Source organism: Ambystoma mexicanum, chromosome 2q, assembly GCF_040938575.1.
Source record: "Ambystoma mexicanum isolate Mex_15411 chromosome 2q, UKY_AmexF1_1, whole genome shotgun sequence".
NCBI classification, from domain to species: domain Eukaryota; kingdom Metazoa; phylum Chordata; class Amphibia; order Caudata; family Ambystomatidae; genus Ambystoma; species Ambystoma mexicanum.
The window spans coordinates 445,373,188-445,389,758 of record NC_090924.1 but is presented as its reverse complement, the minus strand read 5'-3'; the positions used below and the strand labels follow the sequence as shown (position 1 = coordinate 445,389,758).

General features: G+C 45.5%; 1 protein-coding gene across 2 annotated transcripts in view; it reads left to right on the top strand.

Moving 5' to 3' along the window:
• WAS (WASP actin nucleation promoting factor) overlaps nucleotides 1–16,571 on the top strand; it is a 372,670-nt gene that overhangs the window by 263,958 nt on the left and 92,141 nt on the right. For both annotated transcript variants that reach the window (XM_069647523.1, XM_069647524.1), the window contains one exon: nucleotides 5,559–5,712. In XM_069647523.1, the coding sequence (XP_069503624.1) occupies nucleotides 5,559–5,712 (154 nt within the window). The remainder of the gene's footprint in view (nucleotides 1–5,558; nucleotides 5,713–16,571) is intronic.

The following is a 16,571-nucleotide window of genomic DNA, read 5'->3' as shown; positions in this document are numbered from 1 at the left end:
TAGACTTTGGGGTAGTGCACATCACAGGCAAGAGGAATGTGGTAGCAGATGCACTGTCACAGCATGCTTTACTCTAATTCAAAGTTGGAGGGTGAGCAGGATATTAAGGATATTTTTCTGATTTCAGATCTTTCTCTCTCACCCTGGCTTCACCAGGTTCCCTGGAACAATCGCGTACATTGGTGTGATGAATCCTGTAGAGTCATCACTAGACCCCAGCCTGAGATCTCCTCCCATGTGGCCAGGGGAAGGCAGCCAATGTCATTGTACAAATTCCTCCTATGAAAATACCAAAAGAACATGTTGTGAAAAGTCATCTAATCAGAATAAGGTGTATACTTTTGAGGTTTAAGAATTAAATGCAACATCCTGTTATTGTCATGATCATGTCTTAAATAGTGGTTTGAAACCCAATGTTAAAACACAAACGTTTTATACACATTTCCTTAACTCTGACAATGCTAATTACACAAAGCAATCCAAAAGAATTGAACATCAAAATTCATAGGATCCATAATGCCCTTGGTACTGGGATGAAGAAGAGGGACCCAGAGTTAGTAAGGATCAACAATGCCTTTAACCAGAATGTGCGATCTACTTGTTATAGACCACAACACCAGAGCAGGACATTTAAACACAGGAATGAGTACCAGCTGGGAGAAGCAGAGGAGGAGGACGCTGAAGGAGTGGCAGAGGCAGACCAGAATGCTGGGTTGATCGCAGAAGTAGACAGAAGAGCGCCAGATGATGCCGACGTGAGAGGTGAATGCCGGTGACCTGGCAGAATAAGAGCAGCGCGAAGCAGTATCTGAAAGAAAATCCCAGCTGAGAAGGAGATGTGCTCCCAACCCGATGAGCAATGCTTCAGTGTGCAAGAGGACCGCCGGAGCTGTCAGAGCTCTGGGAAGAAGCTGTGCAGACCGCGTGAGGTACGCGGGAGCCGACAGAAAGCAGAAAGAAGGTAGAAGTTCCACTGCAGCACCAGCAAGGAAAAAGGAGAAGCCAAAGAAGATTGGTGGGTTGCCCTAAAGCTAAAGGTAACCCCGGGCGCTCTGAATAGAGCATTTAGCAGAAACCACTACTTTTGAATACCGAACAAATAAAGCAATACAAGGGCGCAATTGCCCTTATATGGGACACCGATTGAGTGAAACCTGCATCCCGTATTGCCAACAGCCAAGAGGCTGTAAAAGAGCAGAAGAAAGGCAACAAGGGTGCAATTACCCTTTTTGGGGACACCAACTGGTGGAAATCTATAGCCCACATTGCCAACAGCCAAAATGCTATAAATTAGCAGAAGAAAGGCAACAAGGGCGCAACTCCCCTTATCTGGGACACCAACTGGGGGAGACATGTTACCCGCAATACCATGAGTCAAAAGACTATAAAAAGATATAAAAAGAGCAGACATTGTTCAACAATCCCCACAAAGGATACTGTTTTTAAGAATCTTGGAACAAATATTGCCACAAAACATAATTACAGTTGTAGGCGCTTACATCCTGGCAGGCGCGTAAACCAGGAAAGGGGCCAATAGTAGTTAGTCCTGGCAGGTGAGTAGATCAGAAAAGTTGATGTTTTTGTGGCAGAGTGATATAATTAAAATAACTTGTTAACAGTATTTCATTTGAAGAACAAAGGTGGCATTTCCAGAAGTAGTTGTTGTGCTATCCTGACAAAAGTATTTTAACTTCAAGAGCACAAGTGTGGCATTACCAGAAGTAGTTGCTTTGTTATCCTTACAAAAGTATTCCATTTCAAGAAGAAATGTGACATGCTGATAATTGCTTTGATTTATGAACGTATGCTTTGAGAGAAAAACATTTTTGCTTTACCAAGAAAGATATTGAGAAAGACACCCATTGCTGTGATTTGTGGAACAAGTGTTTATGAAAGAGACATTTACTTTAAGAAGTGGAAGGTCGCATTTGAAGGAAAATATCTTTTGTGTAGAACTGAATGATCTTTGTTGAATCAGAACTACTCAAAAGGTATTCCTGCATTGATCCAGGGAAAGGGAATCCAACCCTGGTCACAAGGAGTACTTTGAAAAACCTATACGTTTGAATTTATATTCTATTGTGATGAATTGAAAACAGACAAATATTCCATGTGTTATTTTGTTGTATGTATTAGTGTGAAGGTCAGAGACCTTTGGACACTAGGTCATCTTTCTTTAGTTTAGTTTGCTAGGTAGGGACATCCTTGTTAGGATAGGGAAAGATAGGCGTTTATCTCACCCTTTTTCATTTAATAAATGGCAAACCTTGAGAAAACATTACCTTTGTGTCTATTTCACATTTCTGACCCCTCACACTGGTTACTGCCTTGGTGTTCCTCCGGGGAGGTGCTTTCCAGTCTGGATGTGAAAATTGTGGCGAACCAGTAGAAGGAGTCAAACTAAAGGAGGACATTTCAAGTGTGTTAATAAACTAAACATGAAAATGCCCAACTATCCCTACTGCTAAGAGGCATTTCCCTGCCTACAAAACTAAGTTAAGGGTGCTCGTCTATTGTACAAAAATAAAGTAGTCCTCAGTCCAAAAACCCAATTGTTATCTGGCCCTACTACTGTGAAAAAAACAACACAAATTAAACGAGAGCAATAGGCTTCTGGCTCAGGCTTTGTCCGGCCCAGGTTTCGGTAATATCTCTCAGGATATTATTCTTAGTTCCAAATAAAAAGTTCAATGTGAGTTCACCAAATAAGACTCAACTCCACCTTTAACTTCCTTAGGAAATGTCTTGATATAAATCCAAATGTGTATATCCTTTTAACAGAGGGATGTTCCCTCCATCCCTTTTCCACCAGTTTGGTTGTTCGCCTCTTGGCTTTGGTTTTACTTGTTTGAACCTCCACTGTCTTCCTTCCACTCATCTCCCTCTGCCCTGGACAACCCTGGTGCCTCTGTTACCATCAGGTCTTCTCCAGCGTCTCAGCGTAGTGATTTTTGCTCGTTCTCCTCTCGTCAGCGCCTTTTTCTGGGCTCTGTGCGTCTCAGCAATCTCATTCCTTGTATTCAGAGCAGAGGAGTCAGTCCTCCAGGTGACCCTGGTTTCGGCATCATTGTGCAGGCAGCAGACCCACCACGGCTTCAGCATGGTTAGGCCACCAGGAGAGACAGTCCTTCTGTCTCCATCCTGATCGTGGCTGGGTTGCCTCTCTAGTGCCGACCTTCCGGCGTCCTTCCTTGCTCCCTCTCTTCCTTCACACTACAGCTGGCTCCGCAGTGCAGCGCGTTTCTGCCCCTCCAGGACATTTTCACATCAGAGGCTTGCCTCTGCATAGGATTCTTTCTCCTCCATTCAAGGTTCCTCGTCTCTTTATGCTGCAGTATTTGAAAGGGGCGTGTCGTTGCACTTTGAATGTAGAGTTCAAGGGGAATACAGCATTACCTGAAGCCAAAGAGGTGGAAGCAATGTCACTATTTGAAGTAACATCCACCTTTTCTATTCCCATACATCGGGACAGTGTATTCTTGATGGGGAGTTCCTTATAAATATGGGAGACCTTGTCGCCTCCCTAGAGGGGAGTTACTCCTAGTGAGGTCCCACTATCTCGGACCCCTAGGGAGGGGTTTGCTTAGCGGTCTGACCTCCCTAGCCTCAAAGGGGGTGGCTCCACCAAGGATGAAAGGATGAATAGCCCAGATTTGTCACAAAACCCACTGTGATTCAAGGAGAGTGAATGGAATGAGGGTTGTCAACAAGATGAAGTATATAATAAAGTGTGGGGTTTTGTGTGTATTTGTTTGGGATAGCTGAGCCACAGAGACCAGATCACTCTTAGAGAGAACACTTGGGCAGAGGGGGAGAAACACTACTGCTGTACTGGATGTTGTCAAGGAGACAATATTCTGTTTGTGGTCACATCCCCTTTCCCTACCTCCTCACCCTTTCTTGAACTTAACACTAAGTAAAGGCCAGTATTCATGTGTGCTAATGGCCTGTTCTCCCTCACGACAATGGGCAGTAAACATACACCTTTCGAACAGTCTTATGGGAACATTGGCAGATGTTCAGCAGACCAGATTGGGTGCTGTTCTGTGCTTTATTCACACATGGTAGGGGTCTCTATCAGCCCAGAGGTCAGCATGCAGCCACCGAAGGAAAAGGGGGAGCTTGTTGGTGAGACCATGCCATAGCCATCTTTTTTATAGTGTTTCCTTATCTTTCAGACCTTTAGAAATAACCTTTTAATGTATCTGCTATACTTTCACTGGAGAGGGGGAGAGAACTGAAATATGCTGAAGTGGTGCATTCATCGCGGGATCCAGCAAGTTTTCATGAAGTGGAGGTGCTAATTTCTATGTATGCCCTTGTTTTCAGGGTGCATATGTTTAGATGCGATTCCACCCAACTTTTTCTCTTTTCCTGAACACTCCTCAGATTTCTCTATCAAGATTTCCAACTGTCTCTCTGCCATTAACTATTGGATGGCTTTGCACTCTATGTCTGATGTTAAACTCTTCGAAAACAGAGCTGGTCTTCATCCCTGACAAATACTCTCATCTCCCTTGCCTATCCAGTTCCCACCTGGCAGTCTCCCCTACTCCTCTTCAGCTAGATACCCCTGTGTCAACTATGAGTCTCCTCACAACTTCTCTACGTTCAACTCCAAAACTGCAATCGCCTCAACCTCCTAAATATTAGGAAAATCAAGCACCTATTTCTTTTCAACATCGCCAACCATCTCTTAACCGCTCTTGGACTACTGTGCCAACATCTTCTTTGTTCTCCCCAACTACGCTTTCTGTCCTGTCAACAAGATCATTCACTTCACTACCAGGTCTCTCTCTCACTCCCTTCATACCGATTTCCGCTTGCTATCACCAGGCTGGCTGGCTGACAATGCAAAACAGGGCTAGATTTAAATGTCTTCTTCTGGTTCACAAATCTATCCACGTTAAGGCACCACCGTACCTAATATCCACCTCTATACAACTCTACAAGCCTCTACAAGCCTTGTAATTTCTGCTATGCCTCCTCGACTACCCTTGTGGAACCTCACCCTCTCGTGCTTTCTCTCGCTTCCGCTCTTTCTCTCTTCTTACTCCACTTGCATGGAATTCTCTTCCCCGGACATCAGAGAAACGGTCCATACAGATTTGTTCAAAGCCAAATTGAAAGTCTACCTCCTCGCCTCTGAGTTATCCTCTTAACCTTTCATCTGACGTCAAGGTCTTATTTTTCCCTTGCCTCTAACCTGCCTCTGTCCCTCATTTTCTCTACCTCCACTCTAAGACTTCATCCATCATGGTTACATCTCTAACATAGCTGGCTTTACCGCCTAGCTGCACTTAGAAATGTCTAATGTTGATTGTCCTTAATCTATGTAAGTTCACCCATGTATTGTCCCTGGTGATTGCTCCATTTACTCCTCACTTCAACCTGGTAAAAATGTCACTCGATTTCACCCCATTGTAAGAAGCTCACTGCTTCCCATCAAGTCTGATATCTATTGGGCGTTTTTTGTGATCAAAATAACATTGTGCTTCCCTGTATATTAATAAATAAATAAATAGCCTCACATATACTTTCTCCTAATTTCTCCACAGGTCAATGCCTTGGACCCTGAGCTGAAGTCTCTGTTCTCTCATGCTGGCATCAGCGAAGACCAGCTGACAGATGCCGAGACTTCAAAGCTGATTTATGATTTCATTGAGCAGCAGGGTGGAGTGGAGGCCGTCAAGCAGGAAATGAGAAGGAGTGGTGAGTTTGTGGCCTGGTTAGGGTGCAATATGCATGCCTTTTAATATTGTTCCTCACTGGAGGATCTTAACAAGCAGAACCACACCATGCCTGCACTCAAATTTGAGGTCCAATCAACCTTAAAGTACTATTTTTGAAACAATGAGCTCTCCACAAACTGGTCCAACTACCTGGATTTTGCAGATCGCTACTCACCAGCGAGGGACCTTATATCATCATGTGAAAATCTTTTTGGCCCACCCCAAATACAAAAGTTAACGCACAGGGGTAGATCCTTGGTCCCCAAAATATGCAACAAACTGCTCCTTTCCTTTAGAACCAAACTTCACTTCAAAATATTACTTAATGCCTTTAAATCAACCTCGTTTAAGGCAGCCTTACCAGGCACCTACAGCAGACTCCCGGAGCTGATCAGCAAACTCAGAAAAGGCCCTCACTTGCGCCACCTTTACCTTGCCCTTTGACTTAGTTCGAGATCACCTCCTATTAGGACACCCCAGACTTCAATCTCTGCTGTTATGATGCATTTAAAGTGTTTTTTGGATATTCATGCTTGTGAAGTTTGCAAGATGTTTGTTGTTACATAGGAATGTGCCCAACTCCTTATTGTACCTGGATTGTTTGAATGCACCATCCCGCTTTTTCCCCTTTGTGCTGTGAAACAATTTCTGATGTGAGTTTGCACTATACACAAATCCAATAAAATAAAAATAATAAAAATACAGGTGCTGATATTTAGGAGTGGTTGGTAACATTTCCATATGATGATATATGCATGGAATTGCCAAATTATCATATATCCCTGCTTACTGACAGGCAGGGATATGAGAAATTACTATGACCTTTTCAAGAGTATATGCCTTAACATCACCTTGCAGATCAATATGAATGGAGAACAGCTGTTTTCTAATGCTGACAGCCAAAGACTGTGCATGAAAAGCTATATTTAAAGATGGTATGATATGATAGTTTAGTTATATCGCGCATATACACAATGTGTTTCAAAGTGCTTCAAGGCAAGGGAAGGAACAAGGGAAAATACAATGACATTGACATTCTTATAGGCCATGAACAGTAAGGATGTGAAATTAACTATCGTACTCGTCCTGACGACATTTCAGATAGTGCAAGAGCTAAGACATAGATAAGGAAGGGAGGGAGAGAGTGGGAAGGAAACGGAAACAGATAGGCGACTACCATACTAGGCCTGACGACATTTCTGGTAGAGCCGGAGAAAAACAAAAGATGAAGCAGAGGGGTGCAGAAAGGGTGGGGAGGAACAAGTCAAGCGACTATCGTACTAGGTCTGACATTTCAGATAGTGCTGGGGGGGAAACAAGTAAGGGCAGGGGGGAGGAGACAGACAAGGTTGCTATCATACTAGGTCCAGCGACAATTCTGATAGAGTAAGTGCATAGAAGAAAGTAAGGGAAGGAGATAGGAAAAGGGAGAAAGGGAGAGGAGGAGAGAACAGAGAGTAAGCGGTCAAAAAGAATGGAGAAGCAAGAGGAGAGAGTGAATACAAATGCAGAAGTCAGTACTAACACATAATGTTGCAAGCCAGTATACAAGATGAAGATGGGAACAGCATGTTCAGGGCCACCATGAGTACAAGATGCAAAGGAAGTCCTGCATGAGAGATAAGAAAGGGTGACGCACCGTGAATCAATGAAGTCCATAAAAGTCAAATCCAGCATTGGCCACAAGACGGTGATGGTGAAATCAGAATGTATCAGGACAGACTCTTGCAGAGGTAGTCTGGAGGGGGGCAGGGTGAGCACGGTAAAGGAATCAAGCAAAACCGGCAACACCTGTGTGCGAGAATGGGGGGCACAAGGGAACATCACAGGGGGACCAGAGGGGGTGGGGATGGCCTGTGGGGCCAGAGAGAGTAACACATGTTGGTGCATGCTTACCTGCTGTCTGAGCAGGGGGTTGGGCCCCGGGTCCTCTGGTCCAAACAGGAATTGCCCTTTTCTTTGTCTGCTCTTCGCTTCGGACACCCGGGCGAGAGACGCCCTTGGTCTAAGAGTAAAGAGCAGGAAGGAAGAGGCAGGGCTAAGAAGGTGGGTGGTGCTTAGGCCAGGTGACCTAGATCAACTTGCATCTGCTCCCCATCTGCAAAGGAAAATCGGCTGGAGGGCTCCTTAAGTAGGGAACAAGAGCAGAAACCAGGAAGGCACCAGGTGGGTGGGGCTTGCTAATTGTGGCACCCTGGAATGCACCAGGTGGGCAGTGCTCAGGCCAGGTGACCTAAATCCACTTGCACCTGCTCCCCATCTGCAAAGGAAAAGAGGCTGGAGGGCTCCTTAGGTAGGGAAAAAGAGCAGCAACCAGGAAGGGACCATGTAGGTGGGGCTTGCTAAGTGCTGCAACCTGGAAGGCACCAGGTGGATAGGGCTTAGGCCAGGTGACTTAGATCCACTAGCACCTGCTCCCCATCTGCAAAGGAAAAGAGGCTGGAGGGCTCCTTAATTAGGGAAAAAGAGCAGCAACCAGGAAGGGACCATGTAGGTGGGGCTTGCTAAGTGCTGCAACCTGGAAGGCACCAGGTGGGCAGGGCTTAGGCCAGGTGACCTAGATTCACTTGCACCTGCTCCCCATCTGCAAAGGAAAATAGGCTGGAGGGCTCCTTAAGTAGGGAACAAGAGCAGAAACCAGGAAGGCACCAGGTGGGTGGGGCTTGCTAATTGTGGCAACCTGGAATGCACCAGGTGGGCAGTGCTTAGGCCAGGTGACCTAAATCCACTTGCACCTGCTCCCCATCTGCAAAGGAAAAGAGGCTGGAGGGCTCCTTAGGTAGGGAAAAAGAGCAGCAACCAGGAAGGCACCAGGTGGGCAGGGCTTGCCAAGTGGGGAAAAAGAGCAGAAACCTGAAAGGCACCAGGTGGGCAGGGCTTAGGCCGGGTGACCTAGATCCACTTGCACGTGCTCCCCATCTGCAAAGGAAAAGAGGCTGGAGATCTCCTTACGTAGGGAAAAGGAGCAGCAACCAGGAAGGCACCAGGTGGGCAGGGCTTGCTAAGTGGGGACAAAGAGCAGCAACCTAAAAGGCACCAGGTGGGCAGGGCTTTTGCCAGGTGACCTAGATCCACTTGCACCTGCATCTGCAAAGGAAAAGAGGCTGGAGGTAAGTAGGGAAAAAGAGCAGCAACCAGGAAGGCACCAGGTGGGTGGGGCTTGCTAAGTGGGGAAAAAGAGCGTAACCTGGAAGGCACCAGGTGGGCGGAGCTTAGGCCAGGTGGCCTTGAACCACTTGCACCTTCTCCCAATTTGCAAAGGACAAGAGGCTGGAGGGCTCCTTAAGTAGGGAAAAGGAGCAGCAACCAGGAAGGCACCAGGTGGGCAGGGCTTGCTAAGTGGGGAAAAAGAGCAGCAACCTGAAAGGCACCAGGTGGGCTGGGCTTATGCCTGGTAACCTATATCCACTTGCACCTGCATCTGCAAAGGAAAAGAGGCTGGAGGGCTCCTTAAGTAGGGAAAAAGAGCAGCAACCAGGAAGGCACCAGGTGGGCAGGGCTTGCTAAGTGGGGGAAAAGAGCGTAACCTGGAAGGCACCAGGTGGGAGGAGCTTAGGCCAGGTGGCCTAGATCCACTTGCACCTGCTCCTAATTTGCAAAGGAAAAGAGGCTGGAGCGCTCCTTAAGTAGCGAAAAAGAGCGGCAACCAGGAAGGCACCAGGTGGGCGGGACTTAGGCCAGTTGACCTAGATACACTTGCACCTGCTTCCCATCTGCAAAGGAAAGGAGGCTGGAGGGCTCCTTAAGTAGGGAAAAAGAGCGGCAACTAGGAAGGCACCAGGTGGGCGGGGTTTGCTAAGTCAGAAAAAGAGCAGCAACCTGGAAGGCACCAGGTGGGCGGGGCTTAAGCCAGGTAACCTAGATTCACTTGCACCTTTTCCCCATCTGCCAAATGGTAACCAGAGCTGCGTGCACCTGTCCAAATATAGGGCCTGGCCTAAGAAAGAGGTGGCACACATTTGCAAATCACAATTTGTAAATTGTGATGGGAAACTATTTGTATAGTTCTTGGATGTGCATTTTTGGGGAAGTATGGTGGCAAATTGCGCATTTCATAGCACAATGGGCAAGTAACATTAGCCAAATCAAGCAGATTTCAAATGCAATAATTCATCAGATTGACCCACATAGCACAAACAAAACCGAGCCACATTGACTAGGCTCAGCCAGCAGTTAAGCAATTGCCATTTTGCTCTATAAATCAGTCCAACTCTTGATGCCATTTAATTTCCTGTGTTTGCATATAGCAGTACAAGATTGCCAGAAGCATCCCTTTAAAATACCTAGGGTCATATTATCTAAGAAACACTGTCGGCACATGATATACTGCCCACCCACATTCCTCCCACCCCCTTAAAGAGCTGTTTGAGCTATTAGCTTTACATGAGAAAGGCAATGTTAACAGACTATGACTGGAGGAAGATATAGACTCCTGCCAGATGGAAAATAACTGCAAGTGCAGCTGAGCGTACTGTGACGATTCACAGGACCTTGTTACTTCTCCAAAGAAGGGAGCCCTTCCTTGTTATGTTAGGGAGGTGAGGGCGCTATGCAATATGTCTCCTAGGGGTGGTGGCAAGCAGGACCTGACAGGGACAGACTCCCCTCTTGGGGACATGGACCCCCGTTCCATCAAGGAAATCCGCAAACCCCTTTATGAGAAGCCACTAATACCATCAGAGCTTCATGAGAACCATCCCAAACAAGTCACTGTTTGTTATTGTAAGATCATACCAAATAACCATGCGCAAGACAAAAATACTCTTGAGAAGAAGAATATGTGAGACAGGAAAATGACTCAATGGTTGGAAGCCAACCATACTGGAAAGAAAAAGATTGAGCGAGTAATAAAGAACGCGCAGGGAAGACAGACAAAGGACTATGGGGTCTGCGCTGGGATGACCTATCACTTCCCAATAAAAAGGAAAGCAGGACCAACATACAATGTTGGTGAAGCCTGGGAGTTTTGAACCTGGGGCGAGAAGGAAGCCAGGAAAGTCTAGGTACTCTGTCAACTGAGCAAGGAAGGAAGAGCAGAGACAGCATGGACCTAATCTGTGTATTCCCAACGAGCATCGAGGCAGTGGCGTGACCCAGAAGAGTTGGACCATCTGGTCCCCCAACGACGCAGAGACCATAGCACAGTGGGCTCTGCAGAGCTGCTCATTAAAACAGGAAGAAGGAAGAGATGCAGGAAGCGTTCAGACTAACAAAGTGAGCCTGGCCCCACAGAAAGAACCAGTGAGCTCAACCTGACAAAACAAAGATAACGGGAGCGGCGGTCGGGTAACAGAACTGGGACGAATACAAAGGGACTCATCATACTCATCCAAGTGGTTGTGCATACCTTAATGAAAGTAAAGAGTACCAAGGGACTCATCATACCTGTCCCAGTGGTGGTGAATACCTTAAAGAAAGTGAAGAGTACCAAGGGACTCATCATACTCGTCCCAGTGGTTGTGAATACCTTATAGAAAGTGAAGAGGACCAAGGGAATCATTATACTTGTCCTAGTGGTTGTGACTATTTTAAAGAAAGCGAGGACTACAAAATAGCTCTTCATATTCGTCCTAGTGGTTGTGAATATCGTAAAGAAAGTGAAGAGTACAGAAAGACTCAGTACACTCATCACCATGAGTGGACATATGGTAAAGATAGTGAAGAAGACTTTAAAGCACAATTCATTCAGCCCTGTAATTGGTCAATAACAAAACCAAGTTTAGAAAATAAGAAAGAGACACTGCAAGAATACCAAAGGAGTAGGGGTCAAGACCCTGGGGGTCATTACGACCCAGGCGCTAATTGCGCCAACTTTACCACGATGGTGTAAACTACGTTTACACCATGGTGGATGGCGGATTTACCGCCCCATTCCAAGGTGAGTGGGGCGGTAAATCCCCATTTCCCATTTTCCCTTCCCCATTCCCATTTTTGCCCCATAGGGCATAATGGGAGTGGGGAAGGCGCTAATTACGCCACCGTAAATTACGGTGGCGTAATTAGCATCATGGCAGGTTAGCGCCATGGATTTTAACGGCTGCTAAAAGCAGCCGTTAAAATCAGAATCAGGCGTTAATTGTTAACGACGGCGTTAACCCTTAACGCCTGGGTCGTAATGAGGCCCCCTATCTTGATAAATAGAGGAACTTTTTCTAAAGAATGAAAGGGCAGACCCGAGAGTTGGAAGAGTCCCTTAAAAGAACTAAAGAAACAGGTGCATGTAATCACAAAGAACTATTTGAAGATAGAATATTGAGTCTAACGGAGGCCATCTGGGAGAAGGGAGTCATTCTCCTGGACCTCTTTTCTTTTGGTGTTTTTGGATTAGTCAGTATAGGATCGTTTTTGTACGGAGGACCGACTGCTGATTTGGACTACACTACTGATGACAAGCACCCTAGTTAGTTTTGTATTAAGTAGGGCAACCCCTTTCATTAGGGATATATAGCCCTTTTTCTTTTTCTTTAAAAAAGATTCTTGTCAGTATGCCACCATTTGGTCTGTCTCCTTCTTCTGGTTTACCACAATATCCTTGCATGTGGAACAACATGGCGGCCCCTGAAATATCTGCTGGGTCCAAACTCACTGCCGTGCAGAACCGGAATGAATACATCTGCCTATGATGTCAACTATTGCTGCCCACTCAGCCCTTGCACTTCTACAAACCAAAAAACAACATAATCATAAAGGTAAAACCGGGACAATCAAGAGATATACCTCCTTCTCCTTTTGTGCTAACGTGGGAAGAGGGAAGGCTATACTCTCAAGAGGGGTGTGAAGGTGAACCAACAGTGACGCAAACAACACAGTATCACAGTCCAAAATAAAAGGACTGTCCAATCAAGTTTCCATAAAAACATAAAACGCACCATATGCAAGTAGAACAAAAAGATATCCCTATACAAATATATACCCCAAAGGAAAGAACAGAAAAGATGTGTCAGATTGGAGAAAGTAGCACTCTGAATGTAGTTGCAGGGGTGGTAGGCAAGGTACTTCCATAAACAGGATATTGAGTTGAAAAGCTATCATGACCTGACCAGTCTCTAGTGTCACAGTGGACCGTGGGGGCCGTTCAGTGTCACAGTACCTGGATTCAGTTCTTGGTGGGCTGATACATCAGACCTGGGTTCAAACGATGATGCAAGCTGATCAGGCTCAGTTGTGGCACATAGGAACGTGGAGGCCCTGCCAGCAAGAGGGCATTGGGAAGGGTAGAATGCGACTGATCTGTATGGTTGAATGGCAGCAGTGATGCAGGTTAGGGCAGTGTGAAGAATCCAGTGTATCCCTCACTAAAACCCTTCCTAAAGTCGCCTCCCAGGTGGCCAGGGGAAGGCAGGCGCTCTCTTATCCCAAGGTAGTGAGGAGATTCCGTGGGATGAGACACAGTATTTTCCCCTCTGATGGAAATGTTCTTGCCACTATGGTCCATTTAAAACTAAAGTGGTAAAACCTAAGTTCGTAACACCCAGCCCTATTACACCCAACGAAAGAACCCTTTTATCACTAACATCACATGTCCTCCTCAATATCAAAGGTACAATACAAGGAATGGTGAAAGTGTTACTTTCCCTGCCACATATCCCTCTAAAAGACCTAAAACTGATAGCCGCTCTGTTAAAAATACTAAGGAAATTAAATCTACCCATAAAAAGTTACCAGAAGTAGAAAAATCTAAATTTGACAAATTGAACGCCATGTCCCAGGAGAGGGCTGAAGAGGCATATAGAAGTAGAGGGAAGGCAATCAGGCCTAACAACCTATGCCAGGGTCAGGCAATTAACACTACTAGCCAACACCTGAAATTAATTTCCCACCATAATTTTATTTATTTATTTATATTTGTAAAGCGCACAACTGCCCTCAGGCATCGCAGCACTGTAAAGAAGGCTTATTTAGTTACATAAGTGCTTGTGCAGAGCAGATATACATACATGTTGCCTAACCCCATCATGCAGGGCGGCGGCACATACAATGACGGTGGCATAAACATAAGAGGCATAAAAGGCTGCAGCAAGAAGGTGCAGAGAGAGGGAGCTGGGAGAGGAGCTGGAGCAGGAGCTGGAAGGGTGGCAGTAGTAGTAGGAAGAGAAGAGCACAAGTCTGGCAATTCATGAGGAAGTGTGTTCACTGAAGGGACACTGTGACGAGGGAAGAGCAGATTTCACCTGCAAGTTCTGAGAGGGTCCTGTGTTCACAAACCCTGCCTTGCTGTGGCTGCACTGAGAGAGACGTGCTGAACGTGAAGGTCTTCCCTGGTGCGCCTAGTGGCTGTAATTGCAGAACCGTGACCGTGCTGAAGCCAGGGGACCATAGCAAGAAGCCGAGGGACAGAGGAGTGTAGGAGACTCCAAGTTGGCGTGGCTGGACCAGAGACACCTGTGCTGTATAGGGGTGTAGGTCCCAAGTGTTTCCAGAGCCCTGGAAGAAGAATTAGAATTCAGGAAGTGGAAGCAGCCTGAAGCTACAGTATTCCTGAAGCCGGTGAGTGAGGCTTGGCATTCAGGTTCACTTCTAAACTCTTGCCGATAACTGTAACCAGCTCTAAAGTGGCTAGAGTAGGAGAAGAAGCCAACCGATCTTGTTTGTTGTTGTGGAAACTGAGGTTTGACAATGGAAATGTATTGTGCGCACTTCTGATAGAAGCTATAGTGCTCATGTATGGAAAGAGCCTTTCATTTCCCATCGTTACACGATTATCTAATACCGGATTGGTCACACGTCTCCAATTAAGAAGGGGAAGGTTTTCGAAAGTCTCAGAAATCTTAAAACTGACGTTCACACTTTGTTGCAAGTGTGTTTAACATCAAAGGAAGGTTGCGTGTGACCAATTTAGATTCACAACCGGAGAAGGAATTGTCTCAGTGTAAAGGCGTGGGAATACAGACTTTTATGACACTTAAAGTTAAAAATATACTGTAAAGAGCGGTCGCATATACCTAAAAGTGTTTTTCCAGTGAAGATTGAGAATTCCAGTGATTTGACCGAAGGGGAAATTATCGAGGCTGAAATATCCGAAAACGAAATGTTCGAATTACCAAAAGTTGGAACACCTTGTTTTTGGACATTTCAGCCCCGATAATTTGCGACACACACACACACACCCCCACACCCTCCCCTGCCCCCCCCCCCACCCTCCCGGCGCTGCAGGGTCCTTTTCATTTATTTATTTATTTTTTTAAACGGACGGCTGCAGGGGTGTCCCCCGCAGCCCCCGCTCGCTATACCACAAAGTATAGTGAGCAGGGCAATATATATATTTTTTTCCCATGGGGCAATGCGGGGGAAATTCTGGTGTTCGATCCTTTGGTGGTAGCATTTTTAGAACTTTTGGTCGTTTCGACCTTTTTTTTCGGTCATTTTGACCTAAACCAAGACTGAGCCTTGTAACAATGAGAATGAACATTCTTTAAAAGTAGAAGTTATTATATTAAGAAAGAAGGCAAGCATTACCCCAAGCCAATAGGTGAACCCTTTTAATGGTAAAGAAAACCCTGTTGAAGCAAACCATCTAACGTGTGAAGTTGTTAAAGGTCCAGTGTCCTCTCATACAAGGGAAACATTATTACCTGAAGTTGGAAGTGTGGCAATTCAGCTACCAGGTAATTTACAGGAACCTAGAAAGTATGTACAAAGCTGGGGAAGGGAGCTGGGTGCTTGTAACAAGACTAAAACCAGTCACAGGTGATGCTGAGACTGTTGAGGTGGGGAGGAAGTCTGGAAGCAGAGGCAGGTTAACCTAGTGGCAGAAAGGCAGACTGGAGAGGCAAAGAGGCTGCCCTTTTCTTGATGAAGGTAAAAGAAGAGTGCCTTGCCTACCTGTAGAGGTCGAAGTGTCTTGTCTTTTCCCTAACTATTTTCACATAAGAAGTTGAAGTAGAAGTAAGCAGAAATGTGGTTATGTATAAGCATGTCAGTCGATTTCATATTAAAAGTGGTTGGAGTAGTAGCACACTGTGGAACCAATGAGGCAGTTTCTATAGTGACAGTAGTAAAAGGGCTGGTTGTTGAGAGGTGGACAACAACCCAAGAAGAAACATCCTGACAAATATACCAAATGTACTGCATAGGTTACAAATACTTTTACAATTGTAGAAGGAGAATTGATTAATGTGTTTTCTGACTGTGGCAAGCAATCCTAGATGAAAGACATCTAGGAGTACCATTGGTGCTATTTCCTTTTTGCCACAACCTCCTTATCAGCCAGTCCGAACAGTCTTTAGTTTATCCCATCTGCAGGGATGTATTCTCCTTATTAAACATTGCAGGTTCTTCTGATCTGAATAGGTTGCATTTCACAAAACAAAACTTTCCCCTTATGTCTGAATGAACATTTCGACTTTCAGCCTTGGGTAGGTTAAGCCCCCTTCTGGGGTTTTAAGATTATCAGCCCGGCGTGGGCTATGGCCCTGCTCAGCCCTTTTCTGGTTGTGAATTCTCTTACCCCCTTATGGGGCCTTTGGATTATGGGGTCAGAAAGGAGAGACTGACCCAAAGTGGTAGTGTTTTCAACATCAGACATCTTTATTCAAATAAAAGGGTTGGATAAAGACCTATCCTAAAGAGTTTCCCTACCGAGGAAACGAAAACTAAAGATCAGTTTGTGTCTCGTCATCAGAATTATATATATATATATATATACTGTCGTGTCCGAAACATTAATCTTACCCTCACATTAAAATTGAACAACTAAGAGTGTAAGGAAAGTGTCTCTTATGTAGATTTGGTTAAAAAAAAAAGAGTTCCAAAACAATTAGATAAATCCAACAAAACAATCTTTGGGTCCAGAGGTTGGTTCCCTTCCCCTGGATGTCTCAGGTAGAATGGCAAAAGTGC